The sequence below is a fragment of the Lissotriton vulgaris genome, unplaced genomic scaffold (assembly GCF_964263255.1).
Source record: "Lissotriton vulgaris unplaced genomic scaffold, aLisVul1.2 SCAFFOLD_262, whole genome shotgun sequence".
NCBI lineage: Eukaryota > Metazoa > Chordata > Amphibia > Caudata > Salamandridae > Lissotriton > Lissotriton vulgaris.
In genome coordinates, this window is record NW_028253771.1 from 1,593,166 (window position 1) to 1,620,067 (window position 26,902).

General features: G+C 51.6%; 1 protein-coding gene across 1 annotated transcript in view; it reads left to right on the plus strand.

Moving 5' to 3' along the window:
• Window positions 1-26,902, plus strand: part of LOC147660770 (transient receptor potential cation channel subfamily M member 2-like) — a 979,384-nt gene that overhangs the window by 906,858 nt on the left and 45,624 nt on the right. The window contains exon 33 of the mRNA XM_086951478.1: window positions 12,946-13,047. Within this exon, the coding sequence (XP_086807604.1) occupies window positions 12,946-13,047 (102 nt within the window). The remainder of the gene's footprint in view (window positions 1-12,945; window positions 13,048-26,902) is intronic.

The following is a 26,902-nucleotide window of genomic DNA, read 5'->3' on the forward strand; positions in this document are numbered from 1 at the left end:
AGGGGACGCTAGGCACCGGGGAAGGGCGTGCCGAGACAAGAAAAGGTTACGGAGCAGGGCGAGAGGAAAAACAGCAGACCGGACACAGAACTGGAACAGAAAATACTGTGACCCAAAGGCAGAAATCTCAGGAGCTGGAAAAGGGCACAAACGGGAGCAAAAGGAATCAGCAGGATCTCAGAACACAACGGGAACCTCACGGAGCAGGACGTTGAGTAGAGGGGGCGTGGTCACTAACCAACAGTAAGCCAAGCAATGATTCGCGGGTGAGCTTCCCTTTTCAACTACCTAGGTAGCGTCTCAAAATACCACGACTACTCAGTAAGAGGTTTTAGGGAAAGGGACAAAAGTCTCACAGGGACACAAGAAAGTTTGTATAACGGAGCATTCTACACAGCCCTGTGGAATCTATATTGAACACTTATGGATGAGGTCAAATCCGACCACCCCTAACAAGGGGGTAGCGGGACAGTCCCAGTCTCATAGGCCAGTACGTAGCGTACCCTGCGCACAGCTCTCAAACCTCGAGCTGGGGGGTTACGGAAGATGGTAGCCGCACTGGTGATCCTACTCACTTGAGGATGACTCAACTCGTGTTGGTATCGTCGATAGTCCAGCCGGACTAGAGTACTCCTCGAGCCGCGACGAAATCAGCAGGGCTCGATCCGGAGGGTAGTTCGTGAGGAGCCGTGTCCACGTCAGCAGGGCTCAGGAGGTTCGGTGTAGATCTTCAGGGTTCAAGCTTGAGCCGCGACGAGGTCAGCAGGGCTCCGATGTTCCAGTTCCGAGAATGAGCTGCGACAGCGTCAGCAGGGCTCGAAGAGTTACGAGGTTCAGTTCAGCCACGATCACATCAGCAGGGCTTCCTTGTCCAAGACACAACTGCCCGCTAGTTAAGGGGCGTGCCTTGATATAGTCCAGTGGCCCTTTGATGTCCGGACCCTCGCAGGCGGAGGTCCGAGGCTTTGGGGGCGGCCCGTGGGTGAGGTCCGGCGGTTGGTCCTTTGATCCCTTTGAGGATGCGTCCGGGAATTCCCAGACGCCCAGCAGGTCTAGAGCCAGCACTCGGGTAGGCCAGAGGTGCAATCGAAACTGGCCCCCAGGGGAAGACCAGAGGTGTGACAGAAACCAGTCTCTCAGGGGAGGCTGGAGGTGCCATCGAAACTCCTTGTCTTCCCTCACTAGGGTAGCCCTCACCCTCCCAACGGGGGCTGGCGCGTCTGGAGCCTAAGCTGCGCTGGGGCTGGGGTCATGCTAGGCCCACGGAGTCAGGGATCTCGGGAAGGGAAAATGGCTGCCGGTGGGCCTATGGGGCCTTGCGGGTTTGGGGCGCACGGGCTGGGAAGGTGGCCGGGACAGGCCGATGCGGGCCGTGGGCGTTTGGTCGGACATGGGCAGGGCATCTAGGGGTTTCTAAGTAAGGAGCTGGGCTAACTGGGAGCTGAGTAGCGGGGGGGATGTTGGAAGGCGGTGACCCCAGGGGTCAAGATGATTCTCCTAACCACCCGGGACCTCCTCTCCCACAATTACTGCCGAGTCTTATCGAGGGGGGAGTCCCCACCGGGGAGGACTGATCGTACACACTGTCGGCACACCACACTTATGAGCAGACACCACACCATGATTCTTTATCAAGAAAGACTTTATCAAGATTAATTAAAGAGCAATACACAGCGATCGAGGGATCGCGAAAGTCTCGTAACAGGGGAACGGGGAAGCGGGACAGTCTTAGAGGGCCAGCTGGCACGCCACGTACCCGGCGCACAGTTCTCAATCCTCGAACTGGGGGGTACGGGGCTGGCGATGGGACTTGCTGTCCTACTCACTTCGGGTTCAAGCTATTCGTGAAGGTAGCGTCGCTGGTCCAGCCGGACCAGAGAGTTCGTCAAGCCGCGACGATGTCAGCAGGGCTTGGGCAGGAGTACTCCGTCGTACTCGGAAGTAGATGGGGCTGCGACAGCGTCAGCAGGGCTCCGATGTTCAAGTCTTGTGCTTCAAGAGGGAGCCGCGACAGCGTCAGCAGGGCCCCGATGGTTCAGTTCCGTAGGTTCTAGGATGAGCCGCGACGTCGTCAGCAGGGCTCGGTGGGTCAGAGTCTGGTCTCCTCGAAGTCAGCCGCGATCAGATCAGCAGGGCTTTCTTGTCCAAGATACAACTGTCGACTAGGTGGAAGGCAGGCTGTCTTATAGTCCTCAAGCTCTTTGATGTCCGGACCCTCATAGGCAGGAGGCCGGAGGTCCGAGGGCCAGGCGCCTGATCGTCTGGGCGGTTAGTTCTTTGATGCTTTGGACCATGCGCCCATGGAATCCCAGACGCCCATCAGGACCTGGAGCCAGCTCACTAGGAGGCCCAAGGTGCAATCGAAACCAGCCCCCAGGGATAGTTCAGAGGTGTGAGGGAAACCAGTTCCTCAGAAGGGGGCCGGAGGTGTGATGGAAGTCTTGGTTTCGGGTCCTTGATGAGTCGTTCACCCCCCGGGTGGATCTGGGCGCGCCGGACGCGCAGGCTCAGCGGCCGTCAGGAGCGGCCAGGGCTGCCGAAAGGAAAGAAGGTGGCCGGCCGGCTGGGGTGGCCAAACATGGAGTCTGATGGTCACGTGCACGGGTGCAGGCACGCGGTCTGGGGATCGTCTCAGGTCCAGTGTAGGAGGATTATGTACAGTTATGGGTGGACGGGAACCAGTTCCAACCGTAGATCCGGGGCTGCGGAGATCAGCGAGGACCATACCACGAGGCCGGGTCCAACAGGGGAACAATGCCACGAGGCCAGGTCCAACACACGTCCCCCCCCCCCCCCCCCCCAGCTGAAAGGCGGAGAGAACTACCCATCCCGTTGGGGGTTCTCTTCACTGAGGCGGAAGAATCGGGACAGGCCGTCTGCGTTGGCGTGGTCAACACCCGGCCGGTGTTCAACATTGAAATCCATCCCCTGGAGGGAGATGGACCATCGCAACAATTTTGGATTCTCCCCTCTCATTTGCATTAGCCACCGGAGGGGTCGGTGGTCGGTTTGGACCCGGAAGTGAGTACCGAACAGGTAGGGCCTCCGCTTCTTCAGGGCCCAAACCACCGCGAAGGCCTCCCGCGCGATGGTGCGCCACCTTTGCTCTCAAGGGAGTAACCTCCGGCTAATAAAGGCCACTGGCTGATCCAGGCCTTTCTCGTTCATCTGGGACAGGACGGCCCCGATGCCATGCTCGGATGCGTCCGTTTGGACCACGAACTCTTTGGAGTAGTCGGGGCCTGCAACACAGGGGCAGTTCACATGGTGTGTTTCAATACTTCGAACACCTCTTGGCAGGTGGGGGTCCAGCTAACTTTCTTCGGCTGGTTTTTGGAGGTCAATTCCGTGAGGGGCACTACGATGCTGCCATACCCCTTTATGAATCTTCGGTAGTACCCTGTGAGCCCTAGGAACGCCCGCACCTCCGTTTGGGTGGAGGGGGCCTCCCAGGCCACGATCGTATCGATCTTAGGTTGGAGGGGTGCTACGAGGCCGTTGCAGACCTGGTGCCCCAGGTAGACCACGGACCCCTGTCCGATTTGACATTTGCTGGCTTTGATGGCGAGACCCGCCCTCTGTAGGGCTAACAAGACCTCCCGGAGGTGGAGGAGATGTTCGGTCCAGTGGGAGCTGAATACCGCAATATCGTACAGATAGGCGGCACTGAATTCTTCCAACCCGGCCAGTACCTGGTTCACCAGTCTCTGGAAGGTGGCAGGGGCGTTTTTCATTCCGAAGGGCATCACCCGGAAATGGTAGTGACCATCGGGGGTGGAGAAGGTGGATCTCTCTCGGGTCCCTTTTGTCAGGGCGATCTGACAGTATCCACTTGTCAGGTCGAAGGTGCTGAGGTATCGAGCAGACCCTAGGCGGTCAATGAGCTTGTCTGCTCTGGGAATGGGGTGAGCGTCGGTTCTGGTGACTGCGTTGAGCCCTCGGTAGTCCACACAGAACCTCAGCTCGGGGACAGCGCCAGGGGCAGCGGCCTTGGGAACCAGCACCACGGGGCTGGCCCATGGGCTGTCGGAGGCTTCGACCACTCCCAGGGCTAGCATTTTGGAGACTTGGGCCTTGATGCAGGCTCGCACTTGTTCGGGAACGCGGTAGGCCCTGTGCCGTACCGGAGGGCTGTCCCCGGCATCCACATTGTGGACGCACCAACTGGTGACTCCGGGGACGAGGGAGAAAAGGTCAGAGAACTGTCCCAATAACTGGCGACAGTCCTCGCGCTGCTCGGGGGTAAGAGAGGGGGCGAGACTCACTTCCTCTACGGAGCCGTCTTTTTCCTTCGTACACAAGAGATCGGGGAGAGGATCCGTCTCTTCTTCTGCTCCGTTCGTCGGTGGCGAGGAGTAAACTCAACTCTGACCGAACGAAGTGGGGTTTAAGGCGGTTCACATGAAGAACCCGTAAGGGGTTCCTCGAGGACTGTACATCGATGAGGTAGGTAACCTGGCTTTTTCGTTACACCACTTTGAAGGGACCTGTCCACTTGTCCTGCAGGGCACAGGGTTCCACAGGGGCCATCACCCAGACCTGTTGTCCGGGCTGAAACTCGACCAGAGTGGCATTCTGGTCATACCCCCTTTTCATTTCTTCTTGACTGGCCTCGAGGTTTGCCTCGGCCAGCTCTCAGAACTTCAGAGTCTGGTTTCGAAGAGCCAGAATGTATCGAAACAATCTGGTGGGGGCTCCAAGGACGTCGTCTCCCACCCTTCCTTGACCAGACTGAGAGGTCCTCGGACGGGGTGCCCGTAGAGCAGCTCGAAGGGGCTAAACCCCAGGGACTTCTGAGGGACTTCGCGGTACGCGAACAGGAGGCAGGGGAGGAGGATGTCCCACTTGCGCCTCAGGGATTCCTCGAGACCCATGATCACCCCCTTGAGGGTGCGGTTGAACCGCTCGACCAGGCCGTTACCATGGGGGTGGTATGGGGTGGTGAACTTGTACGTCACCCTGCACTGTTGCCAGAGAGACTTCATATACCTCGAGATGAAGTTCGTTCCTCTGTCGCTCACTACTTCTCACGGGAATCCCACCTGGGAGAAGATCCCCATGAGGGCCCGCCCCACTACGGGGGCCGTCACCGTTCGGAGGGGGATGGCCTCGGGATATCGGGTGGCGTGGTCCACCAGGACCAGAATGAACCGGTGTCCTAAGGACGTTCGGGGCTCAAGAGGCCCCACGATATTGATTCCCACCCGCTCAAAGGGGGTACTGACCAGGGGGAAGGGTTGGAGGGGGGCCTTGCGCCTTCCTCCGCTCTTTCCGCTGGCCTGACATTTGGGGCGGGATCTGCAGTGGGCCTCCACATCAGCGCGCATGTGGGGCCAGTAGAAATGGGTGATCAAACGGTGGTACGTTTTGTCTTGACCTAAGTGTCCCGCCAAGGGCACATCGTGGGCCAGGTTCAGTAGAAAGCCGCGTAAACGTAGGGGTACCACCAGCACTCGGGCTGACCCTAGTTCGGCGGACTTTTGCTCGCTATAGAACAGGCCATTTTCCCAATTGATGTGGTGGGAGCCGGACTGGTCACCAGCGGCCTGGGCGGCGGCCTGCTGCCGCGGCCCCACTAGAGAGGGACATGAAGTCTGCTCCAGGCAGAACTCCTCTCGGGAGGGTCCCCCCTCCTGGCGCCACCGTGGCAACTCGGGGAGATAGTCCGCGCTTGGGGCTGGCTCACCAGCTTGGTCCTGGGGACTGGGGTCAGGGTCGCTGCTTTCGCCGGGAAAAAGGTCAAGGCCTTCTGTCTGCCCGCTGCCCTCCGGCTCGGCGACAGCCAACTTCCGGGGGTCAGCCAACTTGCTATCCAGAAGGTGCTGTCTCAGTTCCACAAAGCAATTGTTGGATAGGTGCTCATAGGCGATGAGGTCTACAAGTCCTTCGAAGGTGGTCACCTTGCTGCCCTGGATCCACCCTTCCAAGGCCCGGCTGTAGAAATTCACATATTCTACCCATGTGGTGCCGGGGATCTTTTTGCAGTCTCGAAATCTCTGCCGGTAAATCTCCGGGGTGTGTGTGGTTGTGAGTGTGTGTGTGGTTGTGAGTGTGTGTGTGGTTGTGAGTGTGTGTGTGGTTGTGAGTGTGTGTGTGGTTGTGAGTGTGTGTGTGGTTGTGAGTGTGTGTGTGTGTGTGTGGTTGTGAGTGTGTGTGTGTGTGGTTGTGAGTGTGTGTGTGTGTGGTTGTGAGTGTGTGTGTGTGTGGTTGTGAGTGTGTGTGTGTGTGTGTGGTTGTGAGTGTGTGTGTGTGTGTGGTTGTGAGTGTGAGTGTGTGTGTGTGTGGTTGTGAGTGTGAGTGTGTGTGTGTGTGGTTGTGAGTGTGAGTGTGTGTGTGTGTGGTTGTGAGTGTGAGTGTGTGTGTGTGTGGTTGTGAGTGTGAGTGTGTGTGTGTGTGGTTGTGAGTGTGTGTGTGTGTGGTTGTGAGTGTGTGTGTGTGTGGTTGTGTGTGTGGTTGTGTGGTTGTGTGTGTGTGGTTGTGTGGTTGTGTGTGTGTGGTTGTGTGGTTGTGTGTGGTTGTGTGTGTGTGGTTGTGTGTGTGTGGTTGTGTGTGTGCGTGTGGTTGTGTGTGTGACAGTAATACTAAAAGCATCTCAAAATAAAGGAACACAAACATAGAGTTTTTGGAAAGAGAAAGCACATTGTAAGTCAAACGCGCGCAGCAAAGCATTAACACAACAACCTGTTCTTTGAGGTTTGATGTTGTTTGAACGAGAACATCAATGGGGCGCTGCTTAAGTGATTGCGGGCAAAAGAGAAAGTGTTCGCGGGTGCTTATTGAGCATGACTAGGTTTGCCTCTGCTCCTAAGCTCGCGCCCGCGCACATGCACTGTAGCTCGAGGCTGGCCATGGTAGCATTTTTTGAGCCCTCACTAAATGTTGTGCCAGAACAGCGCTTGCGCTGGGTCAGGCGAGACCTAAAAATGGAGAGGAACGGGCTTAAATACCTATACAGAACGGCCTTTGACCAAGCACAATAATTAAATACAAAATACTACAGGTAGTAAAAATTATACTAACAAAACAACATTGAAAAAGAAGTTAAATATCACAATGAAATTGGATTATAAAATACAGCTATAGGTCCTTTATCACAGCAAATAAGTGGGATAATTATGTACACAATACACGCAATACAAAGAGAAAGAAAAAGAATCTATTTGATCAAGCCCACAATAGGAAAACTTTGTTCGATCTTGCAGCAACCGTTCTGTGCTGAGTTCCGTAAATTAATTTAGGAACTTTAAGGAGAAATAACCACCAATTTTATAATGAAATGGGATAATTCCTTTACCGCAACAAATAAATAGAATTGTTTGAGTACACAATTTCATTAGGTACCAAAGGTAGAATAAGTGGCGTATAATCTAATAATTGGACACGTAGGTATGAGGCAATGTGACTAAGTATTGATAAAACTAATGTGCTCATATCCCCCTGTCTTAAGCAAGAATTTAAAATGCGACTAAAATACATTTTAAAATACCTTAAACTTGAAGATTTTTTTGCAGACTAATTCATTTTTAGGGAAAAGGAGAAACTTGGAGCATGGATCAAATACTGCTTCCTTTCAGCACCCATTGTCCTTCCACTTGTCACATGCTTTTGGAGGCACTTTTTAGGTTGAGCCTGGGCAACGCATGCGCTGCTCTGCGGCATGCTGTATTGGAGTATGCAAAAGAAGCCCCACCCACTCTCTGCCCATATTTGTCATTGGCTTGTGTCATTGTCCTTTGTAAATACTGGCTTCTAATTCGTTAATAGGCTTGTTAGTCCCTCCTTAGTACCGCCAGGTCTTCTGGCCCTTTTACATCAGTTGTTACATGGATGCCTTTTTAAGTCTGTAAGCACTATTTGCTTCAATGCGTTTCTCTTACTGAAGGTGTGACATGCTTTCCTGCAACATTCAGCATGCCATGCCCACTTTTACTTTCGGTAGCTTGTCTCCTTTCTGGTAAAGAATTGGCTTGGTAGTTTAGTCTGCCCTGTTCCCATGATGCACTGGGCCAGGGACAGACTGAGCTGGGATGGGGCAGTGAGATAAATAACGGTGATGAATCAAGCCCTGATCTTTGGACTGGGTAAGAGTGGTCTGCTTAATTCAGACACTCTGTTCATCACCACCCCCTTTTCTGAATCGTTTTTGGCCACTATAGGTGTGGCAGGGTATACTCAGACATGAGTCCCTTTCTTACTGCTCCATCAGTATTCAAGCAAGCCGGGCCGAAGACGGCTGAAATGCCAGAAACCGGTCCCCGGTAGCTTGTCTCCTTTCTGGTAAAGAATTGGCTTGGTAGTTTAGTCTGCCCTGTTCCCATGATGCACTGGGCCAGGGACAGACTGATTTGCATATAGCCAGGTTCTGAGCTGGGATGGGGCAGTGAGATAAATAACGGTGATGGATCAAGCCCTGATCTTTGGACTGGGTAAGAGTGGTCTGCTTAATTCAGACACTCTGTTCATCACCACCCCCTTTTCTGAATCGTTTTTGGCCACTATAGGTGTGGCAGGGCATACTCAGACATGAGTCCCTTTCTTACTGCTCCATCAGGATTCAAGCAAGCCGTGCCGAAGACGGCTGAAATGCCAGAAACCGGTCCCCGGTCGCTTGTCTCCTTTCTGGTAAAGAATTGGCTTGGTAGTTTAGTCTGCCCTGTTCCCATGATGCACTGGGCCAGGGACAGACTGATTTGCATATAGCCAGGTTCTGAGCTGGGATGGGGCAGTGAGATAAATAACGGTGATGGATCAAGCCCTGATCTTTGGACTGGGTAAGAGTGGTCTGCTTAATTCAGACACTCTGTTCATCACCACCCCCTTTTCTGAATCACTTTTACTTTCAGAGCAGCCCGCTGTGTATGCCATTGAAAGTCACGTGTACAGCCAGGCCGGTATTTTAAAGTTATTTGTCAGCTGAGTCTGCTCTCCCAGCTGCAACCTGACTTGCCGCTTAGCGCTTCCTGATAAAAAGAACGGCCTAGTAATTAAAGTTGAAGAGCGGAGGGCCCGGAGTTGAGGACTGATGATCCCTCTTTGTACCCAAGGCTTCCCAAGAAGGAGCGCTTCACAACCTGCCTGTTAAGGTTGCTGTCTAAATGTGCTGCTTCTGTCTGTTGCCACCTCATATTACACTGTTTACCTTCCTTCGGGTGTGTGCTCAACTTGCTTCGGCGCCCGTCCTAGCTTCCAATTTATTGCATCTTCCATGTTTCCCACTTGTGTTACACTGTGTGCCTGTCTTGTAAGTTTTCTATTAAATAATCAGGGCTTTAGGTGAAATGAAAAAACTGGGGCGGGTCTCTCATAGGGGCATGGCCGCTGTAATTGAGCGTTAGTTAAAACAGACTATTTATTGGCTTTGTCAATGGTTGCAAGTTGTATAAGATAAATAAGCATCAATTATCTCTTTGTTGTATATAATATTGAAAATGCTACTCGCTCTTGTATGAGAGGTTGTGGCGTAAGGCTAGAGCAGCCGACCTGAAAAAACAGGTTCGAGCCTTATGTCCTGTGATTCAAAAAAATATTTGTCCCTTGTGTAAAATAACTGGTGCTGATGTAAAGCACTCCAAGTTTGCACTTTATAAAACTGAAAAATGAGTCTCTTCGATGTTACATCAAAAGCAGTGACCTATTTTTTTTCACCATTCGGGTAAAAATGAAGAGCCCGATAGGGACCTGTGTCAGCGCCTGCTTTTAAAAACTGCCGGGTGCTGAGCACTGGCAGGACCCAGCCCACTTAAAGCCCTGTTTTTAATCATGTTGAGCCAAGAAGCTGCATTCATGGCAGAGCAGTTCTAATTTACTTGTCTCAAAAGTTATAACATTTTTTAGTACTTCCCCTTTGCATCATTTATCGGATCTTGTCAGTAAGTGTGGGCTTTAGTGTTTGCTGTGTTAAAATGCTTTTTTTGTATTGCCTAATATGTCTGCTTTGTTTGTGGATTTGTATCCCATTCTGCACACTTTTTTTGCTTCTAAGCATTGGCTAGATAAAAGGTCCGGGTGGAGGACAGCATATGTACTATCTAAGAACCCCGTGATGATGCTGTAATGATACACCAAGGCTGAGAATCAAGATATACCATCACTGGCCTGTGTACTTTTTATGAAGGTTTTTATATGGTTGAAACACTACTAAGACCCTGATTTCACAGGACAAGTGATCCATTCTCCCCTTGATTTTTTTATTGAACCTTTGGAAGTTGAATGGATCATAGCTTCTTATTCCCTCCACATTGATTACACATAGATAAAAAGTCCATTAGCGACGTAGCCTTCATTGACCATGGATAGTCTAACATGTGAAGTTACTGTTCCAGTTAGCAAGCAGTAGCATTCCCTGTAAACTAGGAGTAAAATTACTCTAGCACACAGCACTAAACCCCTCCGGGCTTTGCTCCTCCTCTCCGTGGCTACTTTGCCGCAGCCTGCTTAGTTCATGTGATGTTGAGCAGGGCACCATCTCCATGAATCATCATATGAATTATTCTGCTGCCATGCCAGAACGTGCACATTCAGTAGTGGGCAGTGCACTGAGCTGTATTCAGTGGTTCCATTTTAAAGTCATAATGCAGCTGCCGTCTCTGAAGGATGGGTTCTCGCAGCATGTTAACTTCTTCCATTTCATTCAACGCCAAACAGAACCACGCCACATAATTAAACTCCACAAATATCCATACCACATTTCGACAACAAATCACATAATTCAACTCAACAGCGCAATTAAACACACCACTTACATCCAATACACACCACAGAATTCCACATCATGCCACAAAATTCAATAGCACACCTCATAATTAAACTACACTACATACCACTCCACAACACAACATACCAGTTTACATAATTACACACAATGCCACTTCACATAATCCCAGTACACTCAGTACATATAATTGTTATTTACATATTTCTACTGCACACCATGCCACATATTTCCATTACACATAACTCCACTCAACACAACCCTATTGCACGGCGCACAATTCCAAACCAACCTACATAAATCCACTTTATGTAGGTTTCATAATCCACTCCACTCCATAACGTATAGGTAAAACTCATTGTCATTGACAATGTCATTGACCATACCATTAGCTCTGATTGGCAAGACCAATTGGCTTTGCCAGTGCTTGTAACTATCTATGGCACCTAAAGCCAGAATGGAACTGCTGGCGCCTCTCAAATCTGTCGGCTCCGCACTATTCAAGGTAGGATTGCAGGGCATTAAACAAATATACCGGCTATTAACATTTGTTCATGTTCGCACAAAGCCGTCTGTATCTTATACCTTTTCTGGATCACCATGTGCAGCTCTAAAGCACCTTTAAAGTGCTTTCTTCTTTCTACCTTGTGTTTGTAGTATGTTCTATTGAGGGAGAAAATACCGGCTTTTGTGAATATTTTTTGTTTCTTTTAATTTTCTACTGACTGGTACAACAAAATGCAAGTTTCTGGTTGCTCAAATGGTGTTTTTTTAGGTTGTTTATATGTTTCCACATTCTTCATTGCGTGATTTTGCTCACAAGAAAGTGTCACTCATAGTTGTTGAATGTCACTCATAACTACAGTGAAAAATTGAAATTCTCACACATAAGCCATCTGAAACTTTGGCAGCTATGGCTCGGGGCAATGGCTGCTGCTTCTTTGAATATGTCTCACATTTACAAGCATTTAAGCTATTCGCATTGTAAATGACATTGCCTTTTATATATTTGTTAGCAATTCAGATAAATAAATGTTAAGCTCTCGCAAATGCGAGACCTATTGCATTGCAAATGCTTGTTTAATTAAAGTTTCAGCACCCCATAAGAGCACTTGTGTTTGCAGGCTATTTTCCCCTGGTTTGGTGCTTGCCCACACTGTTACTTCCTTGCCCTCACCCTCCCTACCCACTGTCCGTGTTGGCTGCTGCCCGCCCTCCCACCAGCAATATTGGGCATCACGCACTAAATCCGAGTTCCGGGGGCTGAAGCTTCTCGCTCGCCCACTAGGTAATGTATGCTTCAAGCTGAATACTGCAAATGAACATTTCGCCATAATAATCCAATACAGCACACTGTCCCTGTTTACACCCGCCACACCTTTTGATAGGTGCGCCATGGCGCAAACAGGGAAAGTGCGCCATATATGTAATGCTTGCTGTGACCTCAGCAGCGATGCATATTTGTTGACAGCAATCTATTACAATTCACAGCACAGGTCAGAGCCCCCCCCCCGCCATCAATCAGTGATTTTCGTTCATGACCATGGAGTACATGTTCCTCAAACATGCTTTCATGCTTTCTCTCTTATAATTGTTAAACATGTTACATATTTGTGAATCCAGAAATGGTCCATGACACCAGGGCTGGCTTGAGGTCCATTCAAACCTTTTAAGTGTCATAATTCAAATTGATGAACACCTTTTGTCACCACCAAAAACCACAATCAGCCACACCTGCAATAGATTGTACTCAGACATCTGCAATAAGTAACAATAAAGAATGGTTGAAATGTTCCCAGTTGTCCTGGATCTATTTCCAAAGCAGGGATGCAGGCCAGGGATTGCACCACCCTAAAGTTACTGGGTTTGAGAAATACCCAACTGCTGGCTGAAGATGAAGTGCAAGAATCCAGACACAGCACTTCAGCAGAGTGACTGAGGGAGTAGTTAAGTGATCCAGCAGAACATGCTAGGTTTCATTTGTATGAAGTGATGGCTACAATCTTGGAACTGACATTCATGACAAGCATCGACAAAACAAATAGCACTCGCCACAGCAACAGCTATTGGCAGGATAAGCACTTCTTTCCTTCTAAAGATATGTTCATCTGTGCCACGCTCACTACAAGGTTTCTGTTTAAAAGATCCACGTCCTTCATCACCTGGGATGTGTCATGGACTGCACGTTTTGAATGTTTCAGACTTCCATTCACCCGTGATATCCTGTGTTTCAGGGCAGACTGCGGCCAGAGGAGAAGCTGCCATCAACACTCAAAGCCATCCTGAAGGAGGAATTCTGGCCAACGTTCGAGGCTCTGCTAGAAAAAGGAACTGAGGTGCTGCTTTTATAGTTGACTTTTTATTGCATGTTTCAGGAGGGCAGAGGGGTGAATATGTATACAAAGACACACTCATCTGATGTGCACCCCATTTAGCCCTCAACCTAATTATGTTCGCTTTCTTTCTGGAATTTTGAAATATCATTATTTATTCATCATATGAGCCTTGTGGGGAAATACATCCAAGTTACAAACAACTTTACATGCCCTATAATTATGTCTGCGTTCTAAATAAAATTACCTAATTTTAACTTCTTTAAAAGAAAGAAAACGAATAATACAGTTTAACCTAATGGGCATTGTCAGTGACAGTAGTTCTTGCATATATCTAAAAACTCAGGTCATATCTATTGGTTTTTCCATTCTGTTTCTGGTGGTGGCTACAACTACTGCGTGAGAATACAGAAGCATGACACTTGTGTGTTGTCATTCCTACCAAGCAAGTTTAGGTCAGTCTTGGGAACTAGTCTGAGGGATGTGAGAGTGCTTCTGGTAGTGTTTGACTTATATGAAGGGCATGGGAATGTCTGTAGAGAGACAGTGTGTGAGATGTGCAGGAATGTTTCCAGTATTGCATGACTGAAATTCAGGGAGAGGTGTAAGAGTGCTTCCGGTAGTGTGAGATTGCTGGTCTGTGAGGGGTGTAGGACAGCTTCCAGTAGTGTATGATTGTTAGTCTGTGAGGGGTGTAGGAGTGCTTCCAGTAGTGTGTGATTGTTAGTCTGTGAGGGGTGTAGGAGTGCTTCCAGTAGTGTGTGATTGTTAGTCTGTGAGGGGTGTAGGACAGCTTCCGGTAGTGTGTGATTGTTAGTCTGTGAGGGGTGTAGGAATGCTTCCGGCAGTGTGTGATTGCTAGACTGTGAGGGGTTTTGGACAGCTTCCAGTAGTGTGTGATTGTTAATCTGTGGGTGGTGTAGGAGTGCTTCTGGCAGTGTATGATTGTTAGTCTGTGAGGGGTGTAGGAGTGCTTCTGGCAGTGTGGGATTGTTAGTCTGTGAGGGGTGTAGGAGTGCTTCCGGCAGTGTATGATTGTTAGTCTGTGAGGGGTGTAGGAGTGCTTCTGGCAGTGTGGGATTGTTAGTCTGTGAGGGGTGTAGGAGTGCTTCCGGCAGTGTATGATTGTTAGTCTGTGAGGGGTGTAGGAGTGCTTCTGGCAGTGTGGGATTGTTAGTCTGTGAGGGGTGTAGGAGTGCTTCCGGCAGTGTATGATTGTTAGTCTGTGAGGGGTGTAGGAGTGCTTCCAGTAGTGTGTGATTGTTAGTCTGTGAGGGGTGTAGGACAGCTTCCGGTAGTGTGTGATTGTTAGTCTGTGAGGGGTGTAGGAATGCTTCCGGCAGTGTGTGATTGCTAGACTGTGAGGGGTTTTGGACAGCTTCCAGTAGTGTGTGATTGTTAATCTGTGAGTGGTGTAGGAGTGCTTCCGGCAGTGTATGATTGTTAGTCTGTGAGGGGTGTAGGAGTGCTTCCGGCAGTGTATGATTGTTAGTCTGTGAGGGGTGTAGGACAGCTTCCGGTAGTGTGTGATTGTTAGTCTGTGAGGGGTGTAGGAGTGCTTCTGGCAGTGTGGGATTGTTAGTCTGTGAGGGGTGTAGGAGTGCTTCTGGCAGTGTGGGATTGTTAGTCTGTGAGGGGTGTAGGAGTGCTTCTGGCAGTGTATGATTGTTAGTCTGTGAGGGGTGTAGGACAGCTTCCGGTAGTGTGTGATTGTTAGTCTGTGAGGGGTGTAGGAGTGCTTCTGGCAGTGTGGGATTGTTAGTCTGTGAGGGGTGTAGGAGTGCTTCTGGCAGTGTGGGATTGTTAGTCTGTGAGGGGTGTAGGAGTGCTTCTGGCAGTGTATGATTGTTAGTCTGCGAGGGGTGTAGGAGTGCTTTCAGTAGTATGTGATTGTTAGTCTGAGGGGTGTAGGAGTGCCTCCGGCAGGGTGTGATTGTTGGTCACAGACATCCACCCTCTGCGCCAGAACTCGACCTCTGGTGTCACATGAACAGCTCCGCTGTAGTTTCTACCAGCTGCTGTCCCTGGTTGATGCAGGTCCTAGTGCACCAGGGCATGAGTGTAGACTAAGTGCACATACTCAACAAAGTGCCATTCACATGCAGTCGGCTTGGTGGTACTGGGAGCTTGATGGGAGCGGATAGTTCACCTCTAGACATGCTCAATATACCGCACATGTGCCAAGGAGCAAGGATTCGAACATGCACTGCAGAGCACCAATCTTATGCACTAGTAAAACGAGCATTGCATTGCATAGTATACACCTCATCCACTGATACATCATCACACACTGGGCTGCAATGGTGGTAGCTCCAGAGAAGCCTGCAGCAGTCAAAATTATATAAATGACATGTCCATTGCTGGGAGAGAGAAAGTGAGAGCACCACAGTGGTTCTGCTGTTTGTTCTTTACTGCAACATGCACTACCTTTCTGATGAATACTTCTACCTGCAGATTCCTCATCTTTGAATATCTTGGGCACAACTCTAGATCTGGAAACATCTGCCATCTCTCATGTGTTTTCCGACTCAACATCAGAAATTGAGTTGTGGTGAACTCACTGGAGCCATATAGTACTCACCCTGGTACCATGACATCAGTTAAATATTTTCCAGAGCTTCTTCCCTCAGCTCTGAGGTGAAAAGATTTTGCTCTCAAGATTGTTTTTGGTGCAATGCTAAGGACATGGTTCCACCCAAAAGACAGGTTTTAAGCCCTGCCATAGGGAAAGATGTCATCAATGATTGGCACGAGGATTGTTTGATGTCCCCACCCCGGACAGGGAGTCAAACAAATTGGTAGGTGTGGGATGGAATTCCTTTTGTGCAGGAAGACTAGCATTTTGCTCTTTGAATTCCACTTGTCTCATGGGTCGCTATACTCCTGCCCTTTTTAACGTGGCATCCTTGGTGCACAGCAGAACGCCTAAGGGACCACTTTGAAGAAGTAGCCCGCGATGGACAAGATGCCGCTCACCACATCAGGGTAGGCTTGGACATGATGGACTGTGTTGCCAGGACCACAAGTTCAACTGTTAGCTTGAGAAGGCATGCCTGGTTATGCTGCTCTACAGGCTTCTTCACAGATGTGCCAAATACTTTGCTAGACATGCCATTTGATGGGGAGTGGCTTTTTGTCACAAGGGAAACGCAGTGCACGAATACTTTAATAAAGGAAGAGCCACAGTTATCTCTCTGGGACCCTTAGAGTATTTGCTAATTTTAATGACCCAAGGCCTTTGGCAGAACCTTTTGGAGCAGATTGAACCAATCTGCACCTCCTAGTCAAACACAGCAGAACCCTCTGGTCCTTCAGGACAGAAATAGAGGCAAGGGATGTGACCAGTAAGTCCAACTTTCATCCTTAGTTACTCTGTGAAGGAGGACATGATGCCGGTTGTAGGATGGCATCCTCTTTTCTTCATGCTTGGCAGATCATTACTTCAAACCAGTGGGTCTTACAAGTCATTGACAAGGAATATACCCTACCCTTCTACTAATAGTGGCCAAACACTCCTTTTCTCCAGATGATGCTCTTTAGATCCTCCACCAAGAGGTGATGGCCCTGCTGCAGAGGGGATCAGTGGAGTTAGTACAAAAAGAAGAAATTGCAAAAACATACATTCTTTGGCGTGTCATCCTAAGTGGGACAGTTATGGCCAGATGTGCATCTCATGCACACTGGATCCAAGCTGGATCCAGCCAATGAGCCCATAGTTAAGGCAAAACCGGCCCGGAGCTGTTCCAATTGAAGGAGGGTCAAAATAGATTAACATATAGCTGGGTCCAAACTGGGGTGACATGTTATGCAAAATAACAATGGATAGAGATGTAGCCCCAATGAATTACCAGTGGCTGAGATTAATTTAAGTACAGCATCCATCATTTGTTTGTATACTTTAGAGGAGGAAACTGGGCAGAGGTGCTACTCCGTGTTTCCTGGTTCCCAAGATAGGCTGCTCTCTTATTCGATCCAAATCCTCATGATCCTGAATTAATTCCTGTGCAGGGAGACATTCAGGATACTGTCATTTGCTTAGGTTTTGCAAGCACAGGATATGGAAGATCGGATGGTGTACCTCATCTTCAGGACATGTATTTTAATATACTGATCCTAAGATTACCAAGGACGTTTGTGCTCTTTGCAGGGGTTTCTATTCATTACCAATTTGCGGTTCTTCCCCATGGACAGGCTTAAGTACGTCACGTCTTCACCAAAGTGAGGGTGGTGGTTGCGGCCCCTCACAGAAGGTTGGGTATCCCAGTTTTCCATACCTAGATGACTGGCTGATCTAGGTATGCTCACTACCTGCAGTTGGCAGCTTTACTGCTGTTCAAATTGTGATTTTCAAGCATTCTCACCTGGAGCCTTCCCAACGCCTTCTGTTCACTGGGGCAGTGCTGAATGTGCTTGCTTCTGGCTTTCCGTCCCCCTCAGAGGACCCAGGAAATTCGGCACTCAAGGCCTTTTTCCCATTCCTTCACAAATGACCCATCCAGATCTTGATAGACCACACTCTGGTGATGTGTTACATTAACATAGTCAGGAGTGAGCTCTCACCTTCTCTGGCGAAGCACAGCGGCTCTGAACTTGAGCGTACCAACACAGGCTGGGACTGCTAGCCAACCTTCTAGCAAGCTCACTCAACATCAGAGCAAACCGTCTCAGTCAGCGTCATCTTGCCAACCATGAGCATAATCTCCATCTACTGGTGGTTCAGGGCATCTTCTTCCTATGGGGCACATCTCAGGTGGTGCTGATTGCCACTTACAACAACACACATTTTCCAACTTTGTGTGTCCTCCAGTATCTGTTTCAAGATGCTCTGCAAGCCACATTTCAGTGGAGTGGAAGTTTCTCCTACACCATTTCCCCCATACACTTGATTCTTCGGGCTCTGAGGAAGATTCAGCGGGAACAGGCTTGTTGGACAGGCCCCATGAAGGGCTCGCTCCCTCCCCGCATGACAGGGCCCGGACCTCTCTGTATCCTTGGCCCGGGCCAGCCGCCATCTTGGACACCGCACCACGAGGCCGCGTGGCCTCAGCTCGACCCTAACCCTGGGCCTGGCCAGGCCCCGACATCCCGGCACCACCATCCACCCAGGAGGTGAACAGCCCACTTGGCAGGTCAATGGGAGAAAGAAGTGTCGATGGCTCTCCCCCGCCAGGTGCCGATCGCCCCCAGCCTCCCCGGGCGCTGGCTCCACCCCCCTGCTGGGTGTCTGGACTCCCTCATCCCGGACCTCCCGACCTCCAAGTGCGAGGGTCCGGACATCAAAGGGCGCCAGACCTATAACTGATATTTACAACAAGGGGTGGTGAGGGACAGAGTCTCTGAATTAAGCAGAAAGCTCTCACCCAGTCAAGAGATCAGGGCTAGATCCAACACCGTTTTTTAGCTCACTGCACCATCCCAGTTTCAGAACCTGGCTGTATGCAAATTAGTCTGTTCCTGTCCCAGTGCATGATGGGAACAGGGCAAACCAAACTACAAAAGCCAATTCTTACACTGGGAAGGAAACAAGCTCCCGGGGACCGGTTTCTGGCATTACAGACGTCTTCGGCCCGGTTTGCTTGAATCCTGATGGTGCAATGAGCAAGGGTCTCACATCTGAGAATACCCTTCCACGCTTAGGGTGGACAAAAATATTTACAACAAGGGGTGGTGAGGGACAGAGTCTCTGAATTAAGCAGAAAGCTCTCACCCAGTCAAGAGATCAGGGCTAGATCCAACACCGTTTTTTAGCTCACTGCACCATCCCAGTTTCAGAACCTGGCTGTATGCAAATTAGTCTGTTCTTGTCCCAGTGCATGATGGGAACAGGGCAAACCAAACGACAAAAGCCAATTCTTACACTGGGAAGGAAACAAGCTCCCGGGGACCGGTTTCTGGCATTACAGCCGTCTTCGGCCCGGTTTGCTTGAATCCTGATGGTGCAATGAGCAAGGGTCTCACATCTGAGAATACCCTTCCACGCTTAGGGTGGACAAAAATATTTACAACAAGGGGTGGTGAGGGACAGAGTCTCTGAATTAAGCAGAAAGCTCTCACCCAGTCAAGAGATCAGGGCTAGATCCAACACCGTTTTTTAGCTCACTGCACCATCCCAGTTTCAGAACCTGGCTGTATGCAAATTAGTCTGTTCCTGTCCCAGAGCATGATGGGAACAGGGCAAACCAAACTACAAAAGCCAATTCTTACACTGGGAAGGCAACAAGCTCCCGGGGACCGGTTTCTGGCATTACAGCCGTCTTCGGCCCGGTTTGCTTGAATCCTGATGGTGCAATGAGCAAGGGTCTCACATCTGAGAATACCCTTCCACGCTTAGGGTGGACAAAAATATTTACAACAAGGGGTGGTGAGGGACAGAGTCTCTGAATTAAGCAGAAAGCTCTCACCCAGTCAAGAGATCAGGGCTCGATCCAACACCGTTTTTTAGCTCACTGCACCAACCCAGTTTCCGAACCTGGCTGTATGCAAATTAGTCTGTTCCTGTCCCAGTGCATGATGGGAACAGGGCAAACCAAACTACAAAAGCCAATTCTTACACTGGGAAGGAAACAAGCTCCCGGGGACCGGTTTCTGGCATTACAGCCGTCTTCGGCCCGGTTTGCTTGAATCCTGATGGTGCAATGAGCAAGGGTCTCACATCTGAGAATACCCTTCCACGCTTAGGGTGGACAAAAATATTTACAACAAGGGGTGGTGAGGGACAGAGTCTCTGAATTAAGCAGAAAGCTCTCACCCAGTCAAGAGATCAGGGCTAGATCCAACACCGTTTTTTAGCTCACTGCACCATCCCAGTTTCAGAACCTGGCTGTGATGCACTGGGCCAGGGACAGACTGATTTGCATATAGCCAGGTTCTGAGCTGGGATGGGGCAGTGAGATAAATAACGGTGATGGATCAAGCCCTGATCTTTGGACTGGGTAAGAGTGGTCTGCTAAATTCAGACACTCTGTTCATCACCACCCCCTTTTCTGAATCATTTTTGGCCACTATAGGTGTGGCAGGGTATACTCAGACATGAGTCCCTTTCTCACTGCTCCATCAGGATTCAAGCAAGCCGGGCCGAAGACGGCTGAAATGCTAGAAACCGGTCCCCGGTAGCTTGTCTCCTTTCTGGTGAAGAATTGGCTTGGTAGTTTAGTCTGCCCTGTTCCCATGTTGCACTGGGCCAGGGACAGACTGATTTGCATATAGCCAGGTTCTGAGCTGGGATGGGGCAGTGAGATAAATAACGGTGATGGATCAAGCCCTGATCTTTGGACTAGGTAAGAGTGGTCTGCTTAATTCAGACACTCTGTTCATCACCACCCCCTTTTCTGAATCATTTTTGGCCACTATAGGTGTGGCAGGGTATACTCAGACATGAGTCCCTTTCTCACTGCTCCATCAGGATTCAAGCAAGCTGGGCCGAAGACGGCTGAAATGCTAGAAACCGGTCCCCGGTAGCTTGTCTCCTTTCTGGTGAAGAATTGGCTTGGTAGTTTAGTCTGCCCTGTTCCCATGATGCACTGGGCCAGGGACAGACTGATTTGCATATAGCCAGGTTCTGAGCTGGGATGGGGCAGTGAGATAAATAACGGTGATGGATCAAGCCCTGATCTTTGGACTGGGTAAGAGTGGTCTGCTTAATTCAGACACTCTGTTCATCACCACCCCCTTTTCTGAATCATTTTTGGCCACTATAGGTGTGGCAGGGTATACTCAGACATGAGTCCCTTTCTCACTGCTCCATCAGGATTCAAGCAAGCCGGGCCGAAGACGGCTGAAATGCTAGAAACCAGTCCCCGGTAGCTTGTCTCCTTTCTGGTGAAGAATTGGCTTGGTAGTTTAGTCTGCCCTGTTCCCATGATGCACTGGGCCAGGGACAGACTGATTTGCATATAGCCAGGTTCTGAGCTGGGATGGGGCAGTGAGATAAATAACGGTGATGGATCAAGCCCTGATCTTTGGACTGGGTAAGAGTGGTCTGCTTAATTCAGACACTGTTCATCACCACCCCCTTTTCTGAATCATTTTTGGCCACTATAGGTGTGGCAGGGTATACTCAGACATGAGTCCCTTTCTCACTGCTCCATCAGGATTCAAGCAAGCCGGGCCGAAGACGGCTGAAATGCTAGAAACCGGTCCCCGGTAGCTTGTCTCCTTTCTGGTGAAGAATTGGCTTGGTAGTTTAGTCTGCCCTGTTCCCATGATGCACTGGGCCAGGGACAGACTGATTTGCATATAGCCAGGTTCTGAGCTGGGATGGGGCAGTGAGATAAATAACGGTGATGGATCAAGCCCTGATCTTTGGACTGGGTAAGAGTGGTCTGCTTAATTCAGACACTCTGTTCATCACCACCCCCTTTTCTGAATCATTTGTGGCCACTATAGGTGTGGCAGGGTATACTCAGACATGAGTCCCTTTCTCACTGCTCCATCAGGATTCAAGCAAGCCGGGCCGAAGACGGCTGAAATGCTAGAAACCGGTCCCCGGTAGCTTGTCTCCTTTCTGGTGAAGAATTGGCTTGGTAGTTTAGTCTGCCCTGTTCCCATGATGCACTGGGCCAGGGACAGACTGATTTGCATATAGCCAGGTTCTGAGCTGGGATGGGGCAGTGAGATAAATAACTGTGATGGATCAAGCCCTGATCTTTGGACTGGGTAAGAGTCGTCTGCTTAATTCAGACACTCTGTTCATCACCACCCCCTTTTCTGAATCATTTTTGGCCACTATAGGTGTGGCAGGGTATACTCAGACATGAGTCCCTTTCTCACTGCTCCATCAGGATTCAAGCAAGCCGGGCCGAAGACGGCTGAAATGCTAGAAACCGGTCCCCGGTAGCTTGTCTCCTTTCTGGTGAAGAATTGGCTTGGTAGTTTAGTCTGCCCTGTTCCCATGATGCACTGGGCCAGGGACAGACTGATTTGCATATAGCCAGGTTCTGAGCTGGGATGGGGCAGTGAGATAAATAACGGTGATGGATCAAGCCCTGATCTTTGGACTGGGTAAGAGTGGTCTGCTTAATTCAGACACTCTGTTCATCACCACCCCCTTTTCTGAATCAGACCTATAACTGAGGCAGCTCCAGAGCAGGAAGGCAGTTGTATCCTGGAGTCTAGAGACACCGTGAAGAACTCATCCTTGACGGACTACTGGCGCTGCCGTAGCCCTGCCTTGTGAACCGTCGTCCTGCCTGCTGGCGCTGCCGCGACCTTCTGCAACCTTCATCCTCGTGGGACCTGCCGGCGCTGCCGCGGCCCGTTGTAACCTTCATCCTCGTGGGACCTGCCGGCGCTGCCGCGGCCCGTTGTAACCTTCATCCTCGTGGGACCTGCCGGCGCTGCCGCGGCCCGTTGTAACCTTCATCCTCGTGGGGACCTGCTGGCGCTGCCGCGGCCTCGTGCAACCACCATCTTCGTCGGGACCTGCCGGCGCTGCCGCGGCCCGTTGTAACCTTCATCCTCGTGGGACCTGCCGGCGCTGCCGCGGCCCGTTGTAACCTTCATCCTCGTGGGGACCTGCTGGCGCTGCCGCAGCCTCGTGCAACCACCATCTTCGTCGGGACCTGCCAGCGCTGCCGCGGCTCGACCTGCCGAACGCCGAGCTCGAGGATTGTGAGCTACCCATCGTCTCATCTCAATACCAGATTGGTAACAAGACTGTCCCGCTACCCCCTTTCCCTTCCAGAGACTAGATATTGAGAGGACCCTCGTGTCCTGACCGCATTGTACCGTACTACCTTAATTCAAGAAACTGCATATAAAGAGTGTCCACCTCATCTACGTGTGGTGTCCATCTGTGGGGGGGAAGTTACTTGTCTGTACGATCGCAGGAGACGGCCCTCACCGGAGGCCTCTCCCCTTGTCCTCGGCCGACCCTCCAGGTCTCCGTCTAACATTGGTGGCCAGCGGCGCGATCCGAACCAACGCGTAATCGTACAGAGAGTGACTCACCCTACGACTAAACCACAATGACGACCAAAGAGAGCGGATCTACTGAGAAATTCCAGATGGAAAAACTAGAGGATTACAACCACCGAGAGCTAAAACAATTTTGTATAGAACTAGGCATTGCTACCACCGGTCTGAGCATAAAAGATGACTTCAAGCACGCCCTAGAATCCTGGGCAGAAACAAATGCCGCCGGTCCCCGGGACCAAAACATCGAAGCACCTGAGACAAACACCACTCTGACGGAAGAAAGGAGAGCGGGTCTCTCCCGGGAAGAAATCCAAGAAAGAGAAAAAAGCAGACTACACGAATTAGAGCTGGCACGGCTCAAGTTGGACGGAGAGCTGAAACTGGCGGAACAAAAGATACATTTAGAACACTTACGGCTCCGAGAAGAGCGGGAAGAAAAGCAAAGACAGAGAGAACTCGAAGAAAAAAGACTGGAATACGAACACGAACGCAAGCTAGCAGAGTTCGAACTGCGGAAACAGAACAAAGAACTAGGGGTGCCCGAGCAACCGCGCACCCCAGGCGCTACCGAACAAAAGGTCCACATCCCCAAGGATGTGGTCCGTGAATACTATCGGAACGACGACATACAGCAGTGGTTCAAGGCCTATGAGATCGCCATGACCTCCCACCGGATCGATCGAAGTGACTGGGGAGCCGGTCTTTGGGGGAGGTTCGTCAATGAAGGCCACGATGCCCTGCTACAGCTCCCGGACCACCAAATGACGTCCTATGACCACATGAAGGCCGCCCTCCTCACTCGATATGGGCTCACGTCCGAGATGTACCGCCAGAGGTTCCGCGACTGCACCCGGATCCCGGGTACAACTTGGGTAGAATATGTGAACTATTTCAGCCGAGCCTTCGAGGGATGGATCAAGGGTAGCCACGTAACAACCTACGAGCAGCTCTTCAACCTCATTGTGTGGGAGCACCTCTCCAACAACTGCTTCGTCGAGCTGAGGCAGCACCTCCTCGACAGTAAATTGACTGAACCACGGCAGCTCGCCGCTGAGGCTGACCGATGGGAAAGCACCCGAGTGGCCCGGAGTGGGTCAACCGAGCAGAACAGAACCAACCAAGGTCATCATCGTCCCGAGAGGAGGAGGCCAGGGCCGGGGCAGAGACGCCGTCCCGGCCGCTCCCGCTCACAACACCACGCCCCCGGCCGGCCGGGGCAACCCCCCGATGCGCCCGGGGTTCCGAGCCAATGTTACTTGTCACCGATGCCAGCGAGTCGGCCACTATGCCAGTGACCCGAACTGCCCAAAGAATCAGACTCCCGGGCCCCGCCAGGTAGCTGCCGCCGCCCTCGGAGAAGAGCAAATCTCCGAATCTCCGAAGAACATGAAGAGTACGAGCAGGAACAGCCAGAGTGGGAACCCGCCGCCATGGTCCTGGCTTGCCTAGGGGGAAGAGACATGGTCCCGCGGGCTCCCCTACCCGCCAACACCAGAAAATGCAGCCAGTGGGTGAACATAAATGGGCGCATGGGCGAAGCCCTGCGGGACATGGGGGCCAGTGTGACGGCCGTCCGCCGTCACCTGGTGACCCCCGAACAATTCCTGCCAAACGTTCTTTGCCCCGTCCGAACGGCCGACAATTCTGAAAGCCTGTGTCGGATGGCCTGCGTCCCCTTCGAATGGGGAGGAGTGTCCGGTACGCTAAAAGTGACTGTCCGCGATGATGCCCCCGTGGACTGCCTCCTGGGAAACGATCTCGAGAGTTCCCCTTGGGCGGCCGTTGAAAGAAGAGAAAACCTGGGGATGTTGCGCCTCCTGGACTGGGCGTGCGTAACAACCCGGTCCATGGCCGCCCGCCCCATCCCCAGACCTGAAGAACCCGAATGGCCAGCACCTCCTCCCCCGATCGCTCCAGAGAGACACCCTCCGTACCGACCCCCCAGAACAAGCACAAGAAGGGCCCGCTCAGCCCCAAGACCTTCCAGACCTGGCTCAGTGGCGTCAAGAAGGGGGGCCCACCCAGGAGCAATTCCGGCAAGGGCAAAAGATCTGTCCCTCCCTCGAGGGACTGCGCCAGCAAGCACTCTCCCAGAGCGCGGGAGACACCGCCGGGGCCCACTGGATCTATTGGGACAATGATCTGCTGTACAGCGAACAAAGAATCGCAGAGTTGGGGGCCAGTCGAGTGCTGGTGGTGCCCCTCCGCTTCAGAGACTTCCTTTTGAACTTGACTCATGATGTCCCCCTGGCTGGACACTTGGGGCAAGACAAGACATACAACCGCCTGGTAACCCACTTTTACTGGCCAAAAATGAGAAATGACGTTTCCAACCACTGCCGGTCCTGCCCCACCTGCCAGGCCAGCGGGGAGAGCGGCCGTAAGCTCAAGGCACCCCTGCAACCATTTCCCGTGGTCACCACCCCGTTCGAAAGGGTGGGAATAGACATTGTGGGGCCCCTGGACCCCCGAACAGCACAAGGGCATAGATTCATCCTGGTCCTGGTGGACCACGCCACCCGCTATCCCGAGGCCGTTCCCCTTCGAACTGTAACAGCACCAGTGGTAGGCCGAGCCTTAATGGGGATCTTCTCTCGAGTGGGCTTCCCCCGGGAGGTCGTCAGCGACAGAAGCACGAACTTTATTTCAAAGTATATGAAATCCCTCTGGCGGCAGTGCGGGGTCACCTACAGATTCACAACCCCCTATCACCCACAAGGAAACGGACTGGTCGAGCGGTTCAACCGCACTCTCAAGGGGATGATCATGGGGCTGGAAGAACCCCTACGCCGCCAGTGGGACGTGCTACTCCCGTGCCTCCTCTTCGCCTACCGAGAGGTCCCCCAGAAGTCCCTCGGCTTCAGCCCCTTCGAACTCCTGTACGGGCACCCCGTTCGAGGGCCCCTCAGCCTAGTGAAAGAAGAATGGGAAATGGCCCCCCTGAAGACCCCTCCAGACGTCTACAAGTACCTCCTGAACCTCCGCAATCAGACCAGGCGATTCAGAGAGATCGCCAAAGCCAATCTTGAGGCCAGTCAGGAGGACATGAAGAAATGGTACGACCAACATGCCTCCTCCATCGAGTTCGAGCCCGGACAGCAGGTATGGGTGATGTCCCCCACCGAACCTTGTGCCTTGCAGGACAAATGGACGGGGCCCTTCAAGGTGGTCGAGCGCAAGAGCCCCGTCACCTATCTCATCGACATGGAATCCCCCCGGAACCCCCTCCGGGTCCTCCACGCCAACAGGCTCAAACCACACTTCGTGCGCTCGGAGCTCAGCCTGCTGATGGCTACGGACAGTGGGGCGGAAGAGGACTCCGAGCCCCTCCCTGACCTACTGAGGACCTGTGAAAAAGATGGTTCGGTGGACGAGGTCCGACTCTCCGATGCCCTAACCCCGGAGCAGCGCCAAGACTGTCGGGTCCTCCTACGGCAATTTGCAAACCTCTTTTCCCTCACCCCTGGGGTCACCCCCTGGTGCCTGCACGATGTAGACACTGGGGACAGTCCCCCTATCCGACACCGGGCGTACCGAGTGCCAGATCGGGTGCGCGCCTGCATCCAAGAAGAAGTCTCCAAGATGCTCGCACTCGGAGTCATCGAACCCTCGGACAGCCCCTGGGCCAGCCCAGTCGTACTGGTCCCCAAGGCTGCTCCCCCGGGCACCACCCCCGAGCTCCGATTCTGCGTAGACTATCGGGGTCTGAACGCTGTCACCCGAACCGACGCTCACCCCATTCCCCGAGCAGATGAACTGGTTGACCGCATGGGGGCTGCCCGCTACCTAAGCATCTTCGATCTGACAGCGGGCTACTGGCAGATCGGCCTCACTCCCAGAGCCCAAGAACGATCCGCTTTCTCCACCCCGGATGGGCACTACCATTTCACGGTGATGCCATTCGGCATGAAAAACGCTCCAGCCACCTTTCAACGACTGGTGA